The sequence below is a fragment of the Phaseolus vulgaris genome, chromosome 4, assembly GCF_000499845.2.
Source record: "Phaseolus vulgaris cultivar G19833 chromosome 4, P. vulgaris v2.0, whole genome shotgun sequence".
In the NCBI taxonomy this organism is placed as follows: domain Eukaryota; kingdom Viridiplantae; phylum Streptophyta; class Magnoliopsida; order Fabales; family Fabaceae; genus Phaseolus; species Phaseolus vulgaris.
The window spans coordinates 43,901,804-43,923,110 of NC_023756.2; the positions used below are offsets into that span (position 1 = coordinate 43,901,804).

Here is a 21,307-nt window from a genome sequence, read left to right on the forward strand (position 1 = left end):
GTTTTGGCTTGCTTTTATGTTTATGCAAAGCAAAGTTCTTTAAAGATAAAAAAAACAGAACAGTAAATATACAACCCACTCTTTCAAAAAAATCTACCTTTTTCAAAAACTATTTTAGTAATCATCATTTCAAGAGTTATTGTATTGTGTATTGTATTGCATGTGTTTAGATTTAGATATAGATATATAATAAAGGATAAATTTGTAAATAAATGATATAAAAAATATTAAAATAATAATATTGAAAAAATATTAAAATAATAATATTGAAAGTTTATAATGTGATTGTATAGAAAATATGGATTAAAAAAATATTAAAATAATAATATTGAAAAAATATTAAAATAATAATATTGAAAATTATAATAATATTGAAAAAATATTAAAATAATAATATTGAAAATTTATAATGTGATTATATAAAAAATATGGATTAAAAAATATTAAAATAATAATATTAAAAGTGGTAATGTGATGGTATAAAAAATATGGATCTTTACTATATTATAATTCAATAAAATATTATTAAAAAATAATAATAAATATAAATGTAGTTGTAATTTGGTTGTTAAAAACCGAGTTAGTTATTCCTTCCCTCCCTCCCATTACCAAATAAGAGTGATTTAAAAGTGATAATACAAATGCAAGCACATTTTTATTAAATGAAAATAAGGATGGCAATAGAACTAAGTACCCGTATCTGTTCCATTAGATGAAAGTTAGTTATGTACTTTGCATGTTTTTTTTTTTTATTGATTATAGGGTGATTAAAATTTAGTAAAAACTTACGAGATAAACTTATTCAATGGTATGTTAAATATACAAAGTTTTGGCTTTTTTTCTAATAATTTTCTCTCGATTAAAAATAAATACTATAAAGTGACATTCAGAGAATGCCGTTATTTTTAATTTACTCAATATTAGATTGTAAATTATTTGCATTGTGGTATTGATAGAAAAAAATAGAAACAAAATTGTAAGATCCTTAATAATATAACTTAAATAATATATCATGCATGCAAAAATCTAATTAAAATATATAAGTCTATACATATCATCCATTATCTCAAAAATATATATCTTTACAGAAAATTTAATAAGAAAATAAAACACTCAATTGTGGAATTATAAAGAAAAAATTAACAATTTTAAAACTTTCAATAAAACTTTGAATTTAAAAGAATTCATTCACACAAACATAACAATTAGTATTCATTCTCCATTTTCAAGGTACTAAGCAACCAAGTGTCTATAATTATCTCATCTCAAATTTCATATCATTCATGCCAAAAATTCACTAACACAACACATACACTCGACTTTACTTCTGGAAGAAACGTGTATTAAAATTAGAACTCAGAGACTTGTATATGTCATATTACCATGTTCTCATCACGACATTGTCTCTCCTTCAGGAATGACATGTGTAAATCCGTATGATTTGCTTTGATAAGTTCTTTTAAATCTCAAATTCAGTCACATGAATCTCCTTCGATTTTCAACACTAGATACTTCATCAATATAATTCTAAGATACCAATAGAGGTATGATCATCCCTTTCACAAAATTCTCACAAATCAATACATCATCTTAACAATCTCAACACAGTATTCATTTCCTGAAAATACTATGTTTTGAACACACTTTTACATAATTTATATTCCACATAAGTTCACCATTCAATCACATCAAAGTTTAGAATTTTAAATAATCCATAAATCTCTAGAAAATCACATAAACACAAAACTAATTGTTTTCAATTGCATATATAAATAAAAAATTTACATAAAATTTAATTAAAACAATAAATAATTATAAAACAAAAGTAAATTTAAAAGTTTAAGTTCTTTTTTTAATTTTCTTTTAGCTTGAGCAAAAATGATAGGCAAAAACTTCATTGCTTTAGTGAAAATAAGGTAAAAAACAGGTATAGTTTCAGTATTATTTTTGCTTGAGCGAGAATCTCCTCGCTTAAGCAAAAATAGACCAAAGAGCAAGCTAATTTTTTTCCCATTTTTGCTTGAGTGAGAATTTTCTCGCTTGAGTGAAAATAGACCCAAAAAACAAGGTGAATTTTGCTATCCTAATCTAGCTTGAGTAAGGATATTTCACTTAAGCACAAATTTCTCGCTTGAACGAAATTAGCATAAATAAAACTCACAAAATCGATATCCCAAGCTTTCTTTCAAAATTTTATACCAAATATGTATTTTTACAAGCATATCATACCAAAATGATTTCGAGTTAGACATGTACTCTCATATAACTCTCATGTCAACTTATATATCTACATATTCATGAATAATAAACCAAATTCATTCAAATTCAACATTTAGATTCAAACAACCAACATTAACCAAATTCAAACACATTCAATAACTTTTTCACATCACAATGAACCTATAATTTACCAAATCAACAAAATCTAACATCTTTATATTGTTACAATTAGTTTCAATCTAACCACATTAATTTACTCAACAATAGACAATGTAAGAAAAATTAAAGTTTGTGACTATGTTACCTTCATATTCAAATATTTTAACATATTGAAAAAATAAAACTAGTTTCCCTTACCTATACCTAAATAGAAACATGTGTTCACAAAGAGTTTCAACTCATAAAGAAAAATAATAATAATAGTCTAACATGCACCACAAAATCATGATTAATTATTTAAACATATCATTATGACTCTGAACGAACAGTGACTCATTGTGAGATCTCAAGTACCACATGCAATGAACTTAAATCCAGGTAAATAGGAAACTTAAAACAACTCAAAGGAAAAATGAGTAGAATTAAACTTACTTCAATCAAATTTTTAATTGAGAGTTTTACTTTACTTACAGTTAAGAGTTTAAAGGTGGCCTTCACTCATAAAACCTATAAAACCTGATGAAGGAACTCGTCAAAATCTTAAAAAATAGAAAAAAAATTCATTTTTAGAAAAATGATGCTTATATTAAAATAAAATCTAAATAATTATTTTTTCTATATATATATATACACTTTTTATTTTAATAATAAAATATTCAAATATCATTTTAAAAATATTTTATAATTCCTTCAACAAACAAATTGTAATATATATACCATGCTCCTAATTATAATAATAGTTGTAAGTTTAAGACCGAATTATTACGAGACACCTATTCGAATATATTGTGACATAAAATTTAAATTTCTCTATTACAAAATGGAATTTATATTTTAAATCTGGAAAATTAACACGTAAATCAAAAGTTATTAAAATACATGTCTTAAAATTCTTTTATATTAAAACAAAAAATCTTAACAACTTTTACAAAGATACCATAATTTACTTACATAAAGTAAAATAAAATCTTGATCATTGTATTAGAGAATAGAAGGCTTATTCACCAAAACTATGAAAAAATTTAATTCAATTATTTTATTTCTCAATGTAATTTTAAACAAGTTACTAACTATATCTCTCTTAGCTTTCTTTCTATTTAATGCCAAAGAGATTTTCAAGATAATCAAAATGAAAACAAAGATATAATCGAAAAAAATTATGTTATTTTTGAAATTTTAAAAATGACAAATAAAAAAGATTAGAACAATATTTTTTATATATAAAAAAAACAAAAGTTTTTTTTTTCATTTTAAATAATATTTTTTTTTTGTTTAAAAAGTAAAAAGTCCAAAAAGGAGGGAGGTATTTGGGGGTATTTGGTTTTGGTTTGGATCTGTGCAGCAGCAGCAATAGTAAAAGGAATTCACATTCTTCACTCACAACACACACACCCAAATGGGAAGACAAGCCGTCACCAGATTGCTGTCCTCCATCGCCGCGCGCCGCCATGGCCTCCGCCAATTCTCATCGGCCACTCCGGCGGTCTTTGTCGACAAGAGCACACGCGTCATCTGCCAAGGCATCACCGGCAAGAACGGCACCTTCCACACCGAACAGGCCATCGAATACGGCACCAACATGGTTCCTTCTGAATCCCCTTTCTCTCTCTCCATTTCGAATTCGATCCATTCGTTTTTTCGTTCCTTTCTCGTTAGCTCCACCATCGCATCAACGCTTTTGCGTTTGCTAACCCTAACTGCTAACAGGTTGGTGGCGTGACTCCTAAGAAGGGCGGAACCGAACACTTGGGCCTTCCCGTCTTCAACACCGTCGCTGAAGCCAAGGCGGAAACCAAGGCCAACGCCTCCGTCATCTACGTCCCTCCGCCGTTCGCTGCCGCCGCCATCATGGAATCCATGGAGGCTGAGCTGGATCTTGTCGTCTGCATCACCGAGGGCATTCCTCAGCACGACATGGTAAGTCGTTTCTCGCAAATTCTGAATTCGTAATTTGCAATGTGTGGAATGCGCTTTGCAGTTTAAGGTTTGTGTTTTTGTGATTATGATGATCGCGTTTTGATTTTGGTTGTAGTCTGCCTGCGTATTCGTGTAATGCTAAGATCATGTCGTGGCTAATTGTTGCCTTTGTATTGCTTAATTGCTTTTGAGGGGGGAAATGGATTTAGCTCCTCAAAACGGAGGAAATATCATAATATTCTAACACATTCATACTCTTTTATACTTGTGCATGTACTACCAAAAGTTGAATTTAAATCAATGATGCCCTGTTTGAATAAACTTTTTAGACGTTTATGGGAAAAAAAATGTAAAATATATAAGTTAAAATCAGAGTCTACAGAAACTAATATGTAGAAGTTCTTCCATTTTAGTTTTTCTAAAATCTGGTTTTAACTTATGCATGGACTGGTTTTATCTTATAGAAGTTTATTTCATTTTTATTTTTATTTTATTTTCTCACAAGTTTCTTGGAGAAGATTATTCGAACATGTTGAGGTTACATACTTTACCCTTTAAAGTGAATTGCTTGGTTTAGAGATATCAGATCCAACAAGGGGCTAGTGTCAAATACCTTGTGTACTTTACTTTTAGATCTATGCTGATGAGTTAAGTGTAGTGGCTGAAGTTAATATTTTTTTCTATTGCAGGTGCGGGTTAAGGCAGCACTTAACCAGCAGTCCAAGACTCGTCTGATTGGACCAAACTGCCCTGGTATTATCAAGCCTGGGGAATGTAAAATTGGAATCATGCCAGGATATATTCATAAGCCTGGCCGCATAGGAATTGTCTCTCGTTCTGGTACCTTGACATATGAAGCAGTGAGTATTTGTTTTCATGCAGGGAAAGACTATTTATTTTATTGCAATAGTGTGGGAGATTTATTATGCTGTGTGTATGGTGATTAGAATAAAAGCTTTAAATTGACGCATCCCTTGAACAATGATGTGTTGTTGACATATAAAAAATATAGACCCATTGTACTAGAATAATTTCTGTCTATTAATGCTACTTTTAACTGACTGCATTCCTGTGGATCTTTTGTTCCACTTGTGATATTATAACAATTCACGTCTTGATTATTTCCCTCAGAACTCAGTAGTGTTTGGCATAATAAGCGACTTGCTTATTTTCTCTGGAACATATTACAGACATTATGACAATTTGAAGGAATTCCAACCTTTCAAACATCTTTTTAAATTTTAAATGTGTAGCCTTAAAAAAAAAAAACTGATGCTTGTCTATTACTGAGTAACAGGCTTGTCCCTGGGAATTATTACCATTTGAAAATTAAATTTCCTTTGATAATATGATGCATGGTCACCCGTGAATGAACCATATTTTTGTTCTTAACTATTCAGGTTTTCCAAACAACTGCTGTTGGCCTTGGACAATCCACTTGTGTGGGTATAGGAGGAGATCCCTTTAATGGAACAAACTTTGTTGACTGCCTTAGGAAGTTCATACCTGATCCTCAAACAGAAGGTATTTTTTATCATATTTTATTTTGTCATATATATTAATATGTGTTCTGTTTATCCATGACCTGGGTTTTGTTTTCTTTCCACAGTTTTTATCCCATCAAGTGTTCCAGTATGATTAATGGGACAATGTAATTTATCATTACTGTTTGTTTGTGCAAGTCAGGTATCATTCTTATAGGAGAGATAGGAGGAACTGCAGAAGAGGATGCTGCTGCACTAATTAAGGTTCCTTTTTAACTGTTACTGGTGCATAAACTCATTTATTTTAGTACGTATCAGTATCCTATAAATCAAAATAAGTTTGTCTTGTGGGGAAGGGACCATCCCTAACTCAACAGATGGAATGTCATTATAAAATTATTTACTTGATCATATGGTGTTGCCAGCGTAAGTCGAAATGATGGAGTATATTAAATATCTTTAACTGTCTATGGCTAAAGCTGTACCTAACTGGGCTAAGAGATCATTAGAGGGTATACATTGATTCCATGTGCCATTTCTATGTAAAGAAAAAAATCGGATGTGCTCATTAAAAGCTCAAATTCTTATCTTGGTAGATGTGAATCTCCTATTTTGGGTGACAAAATGTTAAATGGTTATTACTTATTAGTAGTTACTTGGTGATATTTATGTTAAATATCTAATTTTATAGAGAAAGCAGTAAAATATGCTCATTGTTATCTTTTTTGGTCTCTTATCTATAGGGATATTTTCATGAGTTTTTAAATTGATTTTATGAATGGCTGAACAGGAAAGCGGCACTGAGAAGCCTATTGTTGCATTTATTGCTGGTTTGACTGCTCCCCCTGGCCGTCGTATGGGTCATGCTGGAGGTAAGATTACTTTTTTTAGAATTGATAGCTTCTGAGAGAAAATATCATTCTGCATGTTGCTTTATTCATCATGATTAGGCGACATGCTTCTTGGGCTTGTTTTGTTTTGTTTTACATTGGCATTTGATTTCCATTTTTTTAGTTTGTAGTTTGTGTTGATATTTTTGATTATTTTTATATGTTGCAATATTATTGCACGCGGTATAATCAAATAATGCGCAGTACACTATACATGAAATGGACATAAGTTTATTACTTAAAAATTCATATACAAGTATGGAAAACAGCAATAAGCTCAAGTTGTTATTTCGTTAAAAACGTTTGAAACCATTGAGGATTAGTTGAATGTTAAAATTTGCTTGACACAATCCAAACGAATATATACGTGTCTGAGCATCTTACTGAGTATATGATGAAAACAATCTTAGCATAATAGTGGGATACTTAAGCCACATTCTCAAGGTGGGTTTGAGCCCATTCTTGCTACTCATCATTATTTCATAGGCTTTGATTACAAAAACTTTATGTATTGGCTGAAACCTGATCCGTGACAGGTTCTGTTAGGTTTATTCCTGCTTTCAAGAAAAAGACCCTTGGTACTAAGGTTTGCATGAGGAAGGGTAATAAAGGAGTAAGTGGATCAAGTCCTGGTTGCAAGGATAGTGAAATAGGGAATGTTGAGAATATTCCTGCTAGTGAGCTGCAGCTTAAAAAAATACTGTGGTGAGAGTGGGAGGAGGGGGAAGGTAAGGAGTATATAGTTGGAGGTGGGAGGATGGAGTGCTAGCATGAATTGAGTGTGGGGTTTTGTAGGAGCTCAGGGGTCCCTCATCTTCAATGATGTGTTAATTTTTTTTTTTTTTTGGGTGTTTCCATTAGTTTTATGACGTGAGGGGGATAAAGTATTTTGTGAAGTAATTGGGAGTTTTGTTCACTTTTTTTAATTAAATACTTGGGGGCCTGTGATAGTTCTGGAATTGCAAATCAAAGTGGAAAATGGCTGATTATCCAATTATATATATATATATGGTTTGCATATTTCAAATATTAAAATTGTAATTCTCACCCTATTTTGATTCTTTCTAAATTTCAATTTGAAATCCCAATTTATTGGTTCTAACTGATGGAAAGGAGATCTAATTGTAATATAATGTGGCATTTGTTAGTTTGGTATACAAGCAACAGTTTTTGTTGATGGTAGCCCTCATTGTTCTGTTTCACTAGTTCAAAAAACTGTGTTTGATATGGTTAGATGCATCTCGGGCTTATGCACAATACTTTTAGCTTAGTGAATATGCACGAATGGCAGCATGGTAACCATGTATGTTGAATGGTTCCTTGAGTTATTAATGATCTTTATGTCTCGTAAAAAATATCATTACATTTTGAAAATGAAGTTAGCATGGGAAATTGCATGTTTAGTGACAACCATAAAGCGATATCACCTTTAATTTATTTTGATTTTTATGACATGAATAGCTATCGTGTCGGGCGGCAAGGGCACTGCACAAGACAAAATTAGAACCCTCAGGGAAGCTGGTGTGACAGTTGTGGAGTCCCCTGCCAAAATTGGAGCTGCCATGCTAGATGTTTTCAAGCGGAGGGGCTTGGTGCAATAGTTCGGGTTCATATAGTTTCATCAAATCATTTTGGTTCCAATTATTTATAACATGTTCAAAATTTCTTGATTCCCATTTGTAATGATGGGTTATTTTTCCTTTTTTAGTTTTGAAAGTTACGAAGAGGTGCACTAAAATAAAATTCAAGATGCTTTATATTTGCGGAAGTTTGAAACATTCTCTTTGAACTCCAGTTTTTTGTGGCTTTGATTTGTAAACGCGTATCCAGCAACAACGAAATTAACGTAAACATTAAATGCCGAGGCTATAACGTGTGGCGCAGTTATGTCCTATGATAAAATTGTGTGAATTTCTGTGGTAGCATTTGTTCTTATGGAGCCACTTTAATGTTGCATATGTTTGGAAAGCCATCTCTTCCAAAGGTATGGATAAATTCATTTCAGATCATCTGAACTGTGTTGGAAATTTGACCACTATCTTAACAGCAAGATATAATTATTGTATTTTATAAATGTTCCTTTAGATTCTCTGCAGCATTTTTGGGCCCTGGATTCAAGTCACTGCTACAGAGCTACAGTTTATTTGTTGATTAAGATTTTATCTTGCCATGTTTGTTTTCCGAAACAGATTAAAAGAGACTCTTGAATAAAATATTTTTGGAATTTTTTATTAATAAATTTACTTTTTTATAAATGTTTTTTAAAAAATATTCCATTCCATTAGCTTTTCTATATTAAAAACATTTTAATAAATAAACAAATTATTGCGGTTTAAAAATTTAATTACAAAATGTTAGATTAGAGAAGTTTGTTTTTGGTAAAATAGAAAAAAATGTACTAGGCAACTTTGGCCAAATCATAAAAAAAAAGTTCAGTACATTTTGGAGGATTTATAACTTCCATCCGTTGTATTTTTATGCTCCTTCCCTAATCATCCATAACTCAATTTATGCTTTCATCACATCTTAATAAGATTCATGCCAATTAGTAAAATTCTCTTATTTGAATTTTGAATGGTGTATCTAATGCACAACAAAAACTTCATTTACGTGAATGAACTCGAATTAACTCGTAGTTATATATAGAGCTACAAAACTAAAAATTCAGCAAGTTCTCACCTGATATTAGATATATGTATTATAAAAAAAAAACCTAGTATTTTAAGAAATTTGATCCGGATTTATTTATATCAAAATTAGAAAACAAATAAGAATAATAACATTAAATTTTAAAGTTTTAATAAAAGATAATTCAATTTACTATGATTAAGATATTGCGATAAAAAAAAGAAGACCCCACTGACAAGAATATTTGATAAATCAGGTCGATTGACACAGAATTTAGAATAATTCTTAATAAAGCCAATGGTTTAAGCAAGAACCCTAACAAGAGTTTATGTCACATCACACTACATAAAAATCAGAAATAGAATTCTACTCATTTCCAAATTTATTATTACAGTTACTTCTCCTGCCTTTATAAGTAAATAAAAGAAAACTAAAATCCCAATTGCAAGCATAACTCCATACTTAAGTGGTCAAGTAAAGTGTAATTAAGGCCTCAAATGCATCTTATAATTATTTACACCTTTTACCTAAAATCATCACCGTCTAAGTTCAACATATTACACCATCTTCCATCAACCAAAATTATTTTAATGCAAATCACCTCAACAAGATTAGTTGTATTAACATGGCACTCTCATCACAATAAATCATGCTTAAATTCGGAAATCTGAGTCCCTCCATTGATCAAAACTTACCAAGAAATATTCATTCTTCACACCCATTAATTCAAAATCACCACTAAGTATCATAAAGATTTTAATTTACCTCTAAATGTCAAGAGGTTTGTTTACAAAAACAAAACCAGTGTCAAGCGAGTTAATAATTAACAATTAAATTAATCAACCAATTATTAAACAAAGACAATTAATTAATCCATTCCAATATAATAAAATAGTAACCCATTGAGTTTAATGAGTCTATTAAAAGCAGCAAGTAAACAACCTCAAAATCCACAAAAACAAACATTAAAAAAAAACATGTGTTAAATGTTTGAGTGAGTGAGAGAGAGTGTGTGGATCCAAATGCAAAGGTAGTGTTTGGAATGTCCACTTTGGAAATCCCTACTCTGGATTTCATTTGATTCCAACAAACCGTTGACTCTGACTCTTCTTCATTCCTTCTTCAGATCAGATTTCAGATCCAGTGCATTCCCAAATTCTCCATGAAAACCTAATTCCACCATTTCTCATAACCTTCAAACCCTATCAATGGCGCAAGATCTAAAACCCTCCATCAGTTCCTTCTCTCTCCCCAAAACCCTAAAGCTGAAGACCAAGCAGCAGGAGCTTCTCATCCGCGTCGCCACACTCGCCCTCATCTACATCCTCGCCTTCATCACGCGCCTCTTCAGCGTCCTCCGCTATGAGTCCATGATCCACGAGTTCGACCCCTACTTCAACTACCGCACCACGCTCTTCCTCACGCGCAATGGCTTCGCCGAGTTCTGGAACTGGTTCGACTCCGAGTCCTGGTACCCGCTCGGCCGCATCATCGGCGGCACGCTTTACCCCGGCCTCATGCTCACCGCCGCTGCCATCCACTCCCTCCTCCGCTTCCTCCGCCTCTTCGTGCACATCCGCGAGGTCTGCGTTCTCACCGCCCCTTTCTTCGCCTCCAACACCACCCTCGTCGCGTACTTCTTCGCCAAGGAGGTCTGGGACTCCGGCGCCGGCATTGTCGCCGCTGCGCTCATCGCGATCTGTCCCGGGTACATATCGCGCTCCGTCGCTGGTTCTTACGACAACGAGGGCGTGGCGATCTTCGCGCTGTTGCTCACTTTTTACCTCTTTGTGAAGGCCGTCAACACTGGGTCGCTGGCGTGGGCTTTGGGTTCGGCGTTTGGGTACTTCTACATGGTGTCGGCGTGGGGAGGTTATGTTTTTATAATCAATTTGGTGCCGCTTTATGTGCTGGTTCTGCTTGTGACGGGGAGGTACTCGTTGAGATTGTATGTGGCGTATAACTGCATGTATGTGTTGGGGATGCTGCTGGCAATGCAGATTAGGTTTGTGGGGTTCCAGCATGTGCAGTCCGGGGAGCACATGGCCGCAATGGGCGTGTTTTTCTTGCTGCAGGTTGGTTTCTTTTCTCTATCCGTGTTTGTTTGTTTAGGATTTTAGCTGGGATGAAAAATAGATGCAGTCGTTTGGGTAGTTTTGAAGAAAAGGTTGCGAATTGGCCAATATCAAGTTTTTTGTGATTTGGACTTCTGCACCATAATTGACAATGTGTTGCTGTGGTTTTGGCTGCAATGTCTAGGTTTCTGAGTGTATGCGCACCACCAAGGTTTTAAATTGTGGTGACAGCTTTGATGGGATACTTCATGATGCTGGAAATTTTGGACAAGTGTGTAGGATTTTTCGTGGTACAAAATTCAGATGCAGTTCTTTAGTTAATGTTAGGAGGTTATGGAAAAATGTTTGTAACCACGATTTCGGTTGCAATGTCAAGGATTTTGGGATTGTGTGCCACGGTTGATAGTCTGCAATTTTTTAAGTCACAATGCCTAGGTTTGGAATCTGTGACTGTAATTTCAACCACAATATCAAGATTTTCGATAACGTAGCTGCATTTGTCTGCAATTTCTTGCAATATTAAGGATTACAATCGAATCGTCCGCTCAATTATGGCTTCATTTTCCTGCAATATCAAGGATTATGATGGAGTTGTGACCAAAATTTAAAAACTTTGTTCTTCAATCAAAGTCAGAATTTCAATTTTGGTAATCTAATAAATATTTGCATCAATGTCCAATATAGATGACTAAATTGGAACTTTAGTTCTTGATTAAAGAACAAGAGTGAAAGCACATTAGGAACTGCGCTTATGTTTTGTCCTTTCACAGGAGATGTTTTTCTCTGAGTGTCTAACTTGGGTTGTTTTTGCAGGTGTTTTTCTTCCTGGATTGGGTGAGGCATTTGCTTAGTGACACCAAGCTGTTCCAGGCCTTTTTGAAGATCACTGTGACCACTGCAGTTACTGTTGGTGCTGTTGCTTTGGGATTGGGCATGGCGTCTGGTTATATTTCTCCATGGACTGGAAGGTTTTACTCCTTGCTCGATCCAACTTATGCTAAGGATCACATTCCGATTATAGCATCTGTCTCTGAGCATCAACCAACTGCTTGGTCATCCTTCATGTTTGATTTCCACATCTTGCTGTTTCTTTTCCCTGCTGGTCTCTATTTTTGCTTCAAGCGCTTGTCTGATGCCACAATCTTTTTAGTTATGTATGGTCTTACAAGCATGTATTTTGCTGGGGTTATGGTTCGGTTGATTCTTGTTGCTACCCCTGCTGTGTGTCTCATTAGTGCTATTGCGGTTTCTGCTACCGTCAAGAATTTGACACGGGTAGTGAGGGCCAAGAGCCCAGCTGTTCAAAGTGGATCTACTAAAGGAACTAGCTCTGCAAAAGGTTCTTCTAAGGTTAGATTTTTTTAAGTAGCTCATTTAGTGAAAGGCTTCCTCAGATGAGTTGCATTCTATTGTGTTGAATTAGTTTCTCACCTTTATAATCACATGCTAATCCAGTAAAGAGTGTACCCGTCCTTCAATTTTATCCACTTGCTTTCATTTCATTAATTACAAGAAAGAAGAATTTGTTGTTGTTTGGTATATTTCAATGAAAATAATTACTAAAATGCTAATGTGCACCAGACAGCAGATATGGTAATTGCCATGTTCTTTCACAACAACTATATGTAACTTCACCTGTTCATCTTTTTTCAGCTTTTTAATATTAAATATTGTATTAGAATGGTGTTTTTTTTGTCTCTTACTGTTATTGCAGTGAATGTTGATGTGACTACTTAATAATAGGTGTATGATTGCTGTTGTTTAGGGTGTAATTGACAACTCCCAGCCTTTCCAAAGGAATGGTGCAATTGTGTTACTCCTCGGTGCTTTCTATTTGCTCAGTAGATATGCTATTCACTGCACTTGGGTCACATCAGAGGCTTACTCATCTCCCTCAATTGTCTTGGCTGCGAGGGGTGCTCATGGCCAAAGGGTCATCTTTGATGATTATCGTGAAGCATACTTTTGGCTTCGCCAGAACACTCCACCAGATGCCAAGGTGATGTCATGGTGGGATTATGGTTATCAAATCACAGCCATGGGAAACAGAACTGTAATTGTTGACAATAACACCTGGAACAACACTCACATAGCTACCGTCGGGCGAGCAATGTCATCATATGAGGATGAGGCTTATGAGATAATGAGATCGCTTGATGTGGACTACGTATTAGTCGTGTTTGGTGGTGTTACTGGTTATTCTTCTGATGATATTAATAAGTAAGGACGAAAGAAGTATTATGTTTTGCTTTTATATCAATATTTACCAAATGCGTGTGCCATTTCTTTATGAAAAATACTACCTAGACGATTCTTGCATTCAGAGCTTTTCACATACAGGTGGCTTCATTAAAGTTGTTGAGCATATATTTGCTTAAAGGCATAAAACAGTTACTTTTTTTTTAAAGGGTGCATTCACCTGTATTGTGCAGTAGCATTGCTCTTTCTCTATTTTTGAGACTGATCACTCTCATCTCAATAGTTGGTTCTTTTAGGCTGTCCTTATTCTTTATTGTGTTTCTTACCTTCCCCTTTCATAGCAGTAGTGAGTACTACTAGCCTTCATAATTTCCAGAAAATAAAAAATTTATATACATTCCATCATGAAGTTTGTGCAGATTGGCTGCCCATTTTTGATGGAAACATGAACTAGGAAAACTTGGTTCAAATATATTTCCAATTATGGCCTTATAGGTAGTCTTATTCTTATACTGTTTTGGTGTGCAAAAACATCTCTAGGTTTGTAATTACTTGACTGGTCGGAATAAGCTTTAGATAGGATGTTGTAAGATTATATTTGGTGTAAAGTTTTATTCCTGTCTGAAGATGTAAGTATTTACACTTATTGAGTATGTCCCAAATATTAACGTTGCAGTTTTTCTTCTGAACTTTATTTGTTTCTTATTTTAATTTGTACAATACTAGTATATCTGTAAATTCTCTGCTGTAATACTTGCAATATTTTTAAATCATACCCCCAAATTTTGTGTAGATTTCTTTGGATGGTGAGAATTGGTGGCGGAGTTTTTCCTGTGATAAAGGAACCTGACTACCTTGTCAATGGAGAATATCGTGTAGATAAAGGAGCTGCTCCGAAGATGTTGAACTGTCTTATGTAAGTTTTGTAGCGTTACTAGTTTAGCAATACAAGTCTGTGCTTGGGTTTTGGTGTAAAATAGAGAATTGTGAACTAAAATTGAGGAGATGAAATCATGGAGTAACGGTCAAGTTGGACATGTGTCCTATAGGGACTCAGAAGTTTAACTAGGTTTGAATTTGTAAACAGTGTATGACCAAGGAATTTGGGCTGACCTAGGTGGTTTTTGATTTACCTTATTTTTGGGTTCTCATTTCCTGAAAAAGAGAAATTGTGCAAAACAATGTTTTGTAGATGCTCTTACCATAAAAGGAGTGTTTTTATTTATTTAAGAAAAACAAATGACAAGAAAAAAGAGTTTTTAGATCAGGTACTTTAGGAGCTTCATGCTGCTACTTATTTAGAATCCCAAGACCCCAAGTACACTGTAAAACAGTTTCAATTTAGTAAAATTAAACTAAAAGGGCAAATGCTACCCTGGTGTTTCCCCAGTGGGAATCAGGTCCTATTTAAGCACATAAAAAAGAGTAGGGAAAGGATATTGTTCAGGACTCCAGGATAATATTATTTGCTGGTATTTGTATTACATGTAAAGGGACCTCATGAACTGATACATGTTGAACTTAATTATATTTTTCTTCATCTGTAAATCTTAGGTACAAGCTGTCTTATTATCGGTTTGGGGAGCTGACAACAGAATATGGCAGGCCACCTGGGTAAGTTCCATAGCTCTTGTTGGTATTATTTTTATAATGACACCAAAAAGTCTAGGTGTCCTTACATTAGTGGTTTTGACAATGGGAATGAAGAATCTATGTCACTTGATTAGCTAGCAATATGGAAATCACGCTAGTTAAAAATATCCAAATTATGTTTTAAGTTTTTGGACTTCTATCGTCGTTTTTTATAATTTACTCATCCAATGTAGGAAAAGATTGTTATGCTTAAGTTTAGGGTAGCCGCCCATGTAAATACTCAATGTAGTAGGCAGTTAGATTGAAATATGTTCACTCCCAGGATCTCTAGTTCAAATTACAGCCGTATGTCAAACCTGTTAAATTTTCATAACCAGGTGTTTCTTGCAATGTTGTTATCTTCGCTTTCATAGGAATCAAATATGAATTCTTGTATCCGTTTGCCCAATGACCATCCTCAATGATGATTTCAATTTGGAAGGATAGTAATTTGTGTAATATTGTGTGTATGCTTGCTTGTTAATATGTTCTGTTTGATGTAATGCACATTTTTTATAGCCGTGTGTGTTTCTTGCAATGACAGATATGATCGCGCTAGAGGTGTTGAAATTGGAAATAAGGACATAAAGCTTGAGTACTTGGAAGAGGCACTCACTACACAGAATTGGATAGTTCGTATTTATAAAGTGAAACCTCCTAAAAACAGGTGGTAACTCTAATCCCCCATCCCCAAATGCCCAAAAAATGCAAAAAACAAGGACTGTTTTCTCCGCGGGAAATGATAGCTTGTAGTGAACTTGAGCGTTGAAAATCTGTTTACAGATTCTGGACCAATTTTGAAGTCTGCAGAATTAGTTGAGGTCATTTTATGGATTTTACTCTTTACTGCAGTTTATGACTTAGTGCCAACTTAACTTATTGGCTTGGTGTCACATGTTTGCCACGAATTATACAATATTGCCTCATATAACTTTTAGAACCAGCCAAACAAATCATACTGGTGTGGCTAATAGTCTAATATTTAGTTTCAAATAAATATATGAAGGGAACAAGATAAAATAAAATTTCATTTAAAAAAATAATAGATTGCGGGCTGATGTTTTTCTCCTTTCAAAGGTTCAACATGGCAAAATTAGCTGGGTAGATAATTGATAGCTGAGATGCTATTAAACTAATAACCTAATCTATTGGATTAAAAATGTTTGGAAATTATTTGATAAAATATAAAATGTTATATACATGAGATTTGTATTTTTTTAATAAGAATATATTTTTATTTTTTTTCAAAGTAATTAAATTTTCATTTCTAATGTTGATTTTGTGGAAGTTGTATGTGTTTTTTTATTTGAACAAGTAATTTTATTTAAATGAATTGATTTAATGAGTAAAATTAATTAGAAATTGACTTCTTTATCTAATTTAAATTATTGCTATATTGAATACTAGTATTTTTTACATAGTTATTTCGATTTGTAATATTATTTATTTATTTATATTATATTCAAAATTAAAAAGAGTAATAATATAATAATTAGTTGTATTAGATTTCCTAGGGAAAACCTTAATCCACAAATTATAGCCTCCAATTTTAAATTTCAGCAATGATGATATTTGTTCTTGTCGGTAATGTGATTCAGCCATGGTCATGATCTAGTGTAATAGAAAGGGGGAACACGCATGTGACTTAATTAATCCCTTCATTACAAGTTGTTTAGTCTCAATTCAACTCATTTGCTTTACTCGTCTCATCACAACTTTAATGTACATTTATGTCAAAAACGCAACCACCATACTTTGCTTATGAACACGACAACAGATCTTGTACAATGTGATCATTGAATGGACCACTTCATGGAGCTTTATATATACATTTTGAATCAAATGATCAACTTCAGATGAAGAACTTGATTGCTTAGATTTATGAAATGAATAGATGACAGAATACAGGCACATGTTAGACATATGAATGAGGGTAAAAGAACTAATCCAATTATCATTAGAGTAGCCATGTAAACATGGTTTACACAATAAATCCTATTGCAGTATAATTGGTCTGAAGAAAAAAAATATCATAAATACTTACATAATGTATTCAATAATAATAACATGATCCAGTGACTTTCACTTGACTTCATTTAACAAAGGAAATTATGAATATGTAAATAACTCTTTATAACCCAGGTGGGATTGACCATTTACATTATTGGTACACATTTGAAAAACCAGTTGCTTCACATTTTCATGTACCTTTTCCTCCGTTGCTTACTGCTGAAGTTTTTCTTCTTAGGAGGTCATCTACCCCTTCCTAGGCTTGGAATAAATAAATATCCTACTTGTGTAATTTTCTTTTTTCTTTACCTTCTCTTCTCAGGCTTACTAACCCAAGCACTTGTGCATCTTGTTGCAATTTATGTTCATGTAATGTCAAAAAATAATTTGCTCAAAAGGGAATCAATTTACACTAATCAAGGGCAGTTTTGCTTCTGCGGCCAGTGATTGGGATAGGCAAACCATCAAAGATAGGCTTTGAAATGGCTGCTTGCAAGTCTGGTTTCAAGTTCCATATCGCCGGCGGCCAGGCTGTTGCTGAGTTCATCCTTTCCTGCTCTCTGAGGCTTGATGCACTCGATGATTTGCGCACTCCAGAAAAGCCATCGGTAAATATAGATTCTCCCAACCCCACCGGAATTGAATCTAGCCATCCTGATTCTGACTCAGGAAACAGTGCTGCTCGGCTAGCCGATTTCGGCCTCATGGCTAATGTTTTTCCAGTTGAAGAAAAACCATTTGATACATTACCATTTCCTTCTTTCATAAGCTTTTCTGGGGTGCTGGCTCCATTATCAACTTCAGCTTTCTGACGTCTTCGGACAGATTTCTCATCAGCCTTCTCAGATCCCCCGTCCCCAATTTCCGCAAGAGGAATGTAATCACCATCCCCTGTCAGTAGATCATAGACTAAATTTGTTGACTTGGGAAAATCATTTGTAGCTGATGGCAGGTCTGAAACTGGAGAAGCATTGGGAAACCATTCCCCTCTAGAATGATCAGAACTCACGGGTGTATAAACTGCCATTTCTGTTCCATTGAATGTATCTTTTGAATCTGAAGATTTGAGGCCATAGAATTTCTGTAAAATGCTCATAGCTGGAGAAATATCTGGTTGAGGAGGTTTGAGTCTTAAGGAATGAAGAGGTTCCTTCATGGCAGATTGACCTATGCGTAGGGGTTTCTTCTCAATGCTAGAATCTCTGCAATGAGTTTCAGTTAAAAATGAGTTTCCATAATCCAGCACATGATTTTAAATATAAATCAAAGTTACTGGTTGGTGAAACTATGTTATCTGCAACAAATCCTAAGAATCAATCAAAACTTTTTTATTCAGCTGTTTCATTCACTGTACTTCAAATATTCAGAATATGATGTAGCTGACAACTATGTATGCACTTGTACTTTCAAGTCTGGGACAAGGATTGCTGTCAAAATCTAAATGGAGTACATTGTTCTATAATATACACAACATGCTACATAAACAAATTAGGGCAGGAAGATATATTGTAATTGTAAGAAAGATATTGCAAATGAAAAGAGGGAAAAACTGAAATGAGTACAATTGAAGTACCCCAACTTGGCAGGTTCATCGTGTGGACCAGGAGCAGGAGATGGTGGATGACGTCCTGGTAAGGGAATTTTCAATGTCTTCAGTGCAAACATTTGAAGATCTGTGGCTAAGCCATTCATCCTTTTGATGTCAGCTACCTAAATCATTACAAGGAAATTTTATCAGAAGATTTCAGTATCATTTTATTATCACAGAGCATAAAGCAGCAGTAATGCATACATGTATGCACATCATGTCAGTCACTAGACAATTTAACATTTCCTCAAGTTTAACCTTAAAAGAATTCGAAGTGAGGTATCTCAAAAAATAGTCAATAGAATTGTGATTTTCCATGCTATACAATATCACCTGTGTCTCTTATAAAGGCATTTCTAAAAGAAAATGCATTATGCTCATAAAGTGTTTGGCAAAATATAAATATGTAAAGATCTAACCAATGCAAAGAAAAAATGAAAGCATTCATAAGTATAAGTTCAAAATATCTGCTCCTTCCATCCTGAAGGCCACAGTAAGATGGAAGGGGATAAATTTTTTCTTCCCAATTTCCTAACTTTTCTACCATAAAACAGCTGCCAAAACTGAGAACCATTCATTCCTGTCCTTATTTTCCTATCCATAATCTTTCAACTTATCACCAAAAACATCCTAAAAGTGGAGAACTAAGAACCATACACACTATAAGTTTGACCCCTTTAACAAACTCTCCCTAATGGCATTACTAACGATTAGAGGAAAAACTGAGGCACTTGACTGGTTGTGTCAGATTAGCTTACCCCCAAAGGATAAAAAACAAAACACAAACACAAAACCTCCATCCCTCCAAACAAAAACAGAGAATCTTGTGAACAACAACATAACACGCGAAATCGTTATCTTGTATTCTTGTTCATATACATATAAAACCCTTAAACTAAAAAACTAAAATTTTGCACACCTAGAAAAAAAAAGGAAGAAAAACTACATAACCCAAAAGAACAAATATAAAAAGCAACCAACTTTACCACGCCTGAACCAATTCAAAGTCCGAAGCCAAAAAAACATAGAGAAAAAATTACCTCAACACCATACTTAATTGCCACACCAGCAAGAGTGTCAAGCTTTGAAACATGGTGTTCTATGTAAGTCAACCCATTACCGCCACTTCCGCCGCCGCCGTTCTGCAACCCGTTTAACGGCGACATCTACTCCGATCAACCCACCGACAGCAAGATCTACGATCTGAGAGAAAGAAACATGAAATTGACTTATAGGGGAAGTGGGTGGAGAGGGGAATTTGAGAGAGAGGGAGCAAAAGGGTCAAAGAAAAATGTGATCTTGGAGGAAGAAAAGGAAAGTTGAATATGGATAAAAGGAAGAAACAATAGACGGAAGCTTGGTTATTGGAGTGAGATTTTTATTTCGATTTCAGAGAAAGAAAATATAAATAAGAAAATAAGGTTTCTTTCTTTTCATCCTTTTAAGCTTCTACAGGAATTTGACTTTATTCCACACACACTGCAAATATGGGAATTTCCAATTTCTTGTTATTTAACTTCTTTCCCTTTTTATTTATTTATTGAATTCAGTGTTAATATCAACCATCAAATTCTTCATTTTTCTTTTTCAAGACAGATTCTTAACAAAAATTTAGCCAATGTTTAATGTGAAACCAATTCAGAATTTAATACTCATATCAAATACTAATCTCACAAAATGGTCAAAAAAATATCTAATCACAAATTCCTATAAATAAATTTGTACCCAAAATTACTATTACTATTACTATTATTTTTTGTAGTAAAATATAATTTATGTATAATGTGCTACTATAAGATTTTTCAAATATCATATTAAGTTTGACTTATAAAATAATTCTTGTAAATATTAATTAAAATAATTACTATACATGATCATTCATTGTTAGATCCTAAAACAAAAATATTTTATAATAGTTTTTTTTTAAAAAATTATATTACTTTTTATATTTAAAGTAAAAAAAACTTTTACCCACATAGTAAATGTTCATAAAACTCAAATTTTGATAATTGAGCACCCTTTCCATAAACTCTTTGTATTTTATTCGTGATATTCAATTCTTTGCATTTAGAATTTCCCACAAATTTATTTATTTTTGTCCATAGAAAATAATACTTTAATAAGCAAAGATAAATTAAAGATGAGATTGGAAACACGACTCATAGTTTTAAATAAAGAACGTGTTTGTTTTGGAAGCAATTTGAATGTGGCATTATGCAAATTACTAAAAGGAAAGAGAAAAAAAGAAAGAAAGTCAAATGATTATGAAAACTCCTTTGAACCACTTTTAGATTTGGAATCACGATGATGAACTCGACCCTTCTTTCATCATTTTCTTAATTAAGTTTCTGAATTTTTTTTATTGTGTTTGGGAAATTTGTGTGTTAATTTATTGAAGAGTGGTGTTGTAAAGTGTAATAAAGAGGGAAAAGTGGTTTTAATGTTTCCAATTTGATTATATAATCGGTTAACGCGGTGAGATATATATTTATATATGTGCACCGA

General features: G+C 33.5%; 3 protein-coding genes across 3 annotated transcripts; 2 read left to right on the top strand and 1 right to left on the bottom strand.

The window, feature by feature from the left end:
• The first annotated feature begins 3,682 nt into the window (after nucleotides 1-3,682).
• LOC137837842 (succinate--CoA ligase [ADP-forming] subunit alpha, mitochondrial) lies at nucleotides 3,683-8,464 on the top strand. The gene is made up of 7 exons (XM_068646992.1): nucleotides 3,683-3,961; nucleotides 4,087-4,296; nucleotides 4,986-5,156; nucleotides 5,697-5,820; nucleotides 5,983-6,044; nucleotides 6,571-6,652; nucleotides 8,132-8,464. The coding sequence occupies exons 1-7, from the start codon at nucleotides 3,776-3,778 to the stop codon at nucleotides 8,269-8,271; spliced, it is 975 nt and encodes a 324-aa protein (XP_068503093.1). The 5' UTR covers nucleotides 3,683-3,775; the 3' UTR covers nucleotides 8,272-8,464.
• Nucleotides 8,465-10,211: 1,747 nt separating this feature from the next.
• Nucleotides 10,212-16,083, top strand: LOC137837841 (dolichyl-diphosphooligosaccharide--protein glycosyltransferase subunit STT3B). The gene is made up of 6 exons (XM_068646991.1): nucleotides 10,212-11,373; nucleotides 12,187-12,723; nucleotides 13,139-13,593; nucleotides 14,366-14,488; nucleotides 15,127-15,186; nucleotides 15,749-16,083. The coding sequence occupies exons 1-6, from the start codon at nucleotides 10,507-10,509 to the stop codon at nucleotides 15,876-15,878; spliced, it is 2,172 nt and encodes a 723-aa protein (XP_068503092.1). The 5' UTR covers nucleotides 10,212-10,506; the 3' UTR covers nucleotides 15,879-16,083.
• A 1,049-nt stretch (nucleotides 16,084-17,132) lies between these two features.
• Nucleotides 17,133-20,278, bottom strand: LOC137837837 (uncharacterized). Its single transcript, XM_068646985.1, has 3 exons — nucleotides 19,843-20,278; nucleotides 18,788-18,924; nucleotides 17,133-18,416 (listed from the first exon to the last, which is right to left on the bottom strand). The coding sequence occupies exons 1-3, from the start codon at nucleotides 19,966-19,968 to the stop codon at nucleotides 17,627-17,629; spliced, it is 1,053 nt and encodes a 350-aa protein (XP_068503086.1). The 5' UTR covers nucleotides 19,969-20,278; the 3' UTR covers nucleotides 17,133-17,626.
• Nucleotides 20,279-21,307: the final 1,029 nt, after the last annotated feature.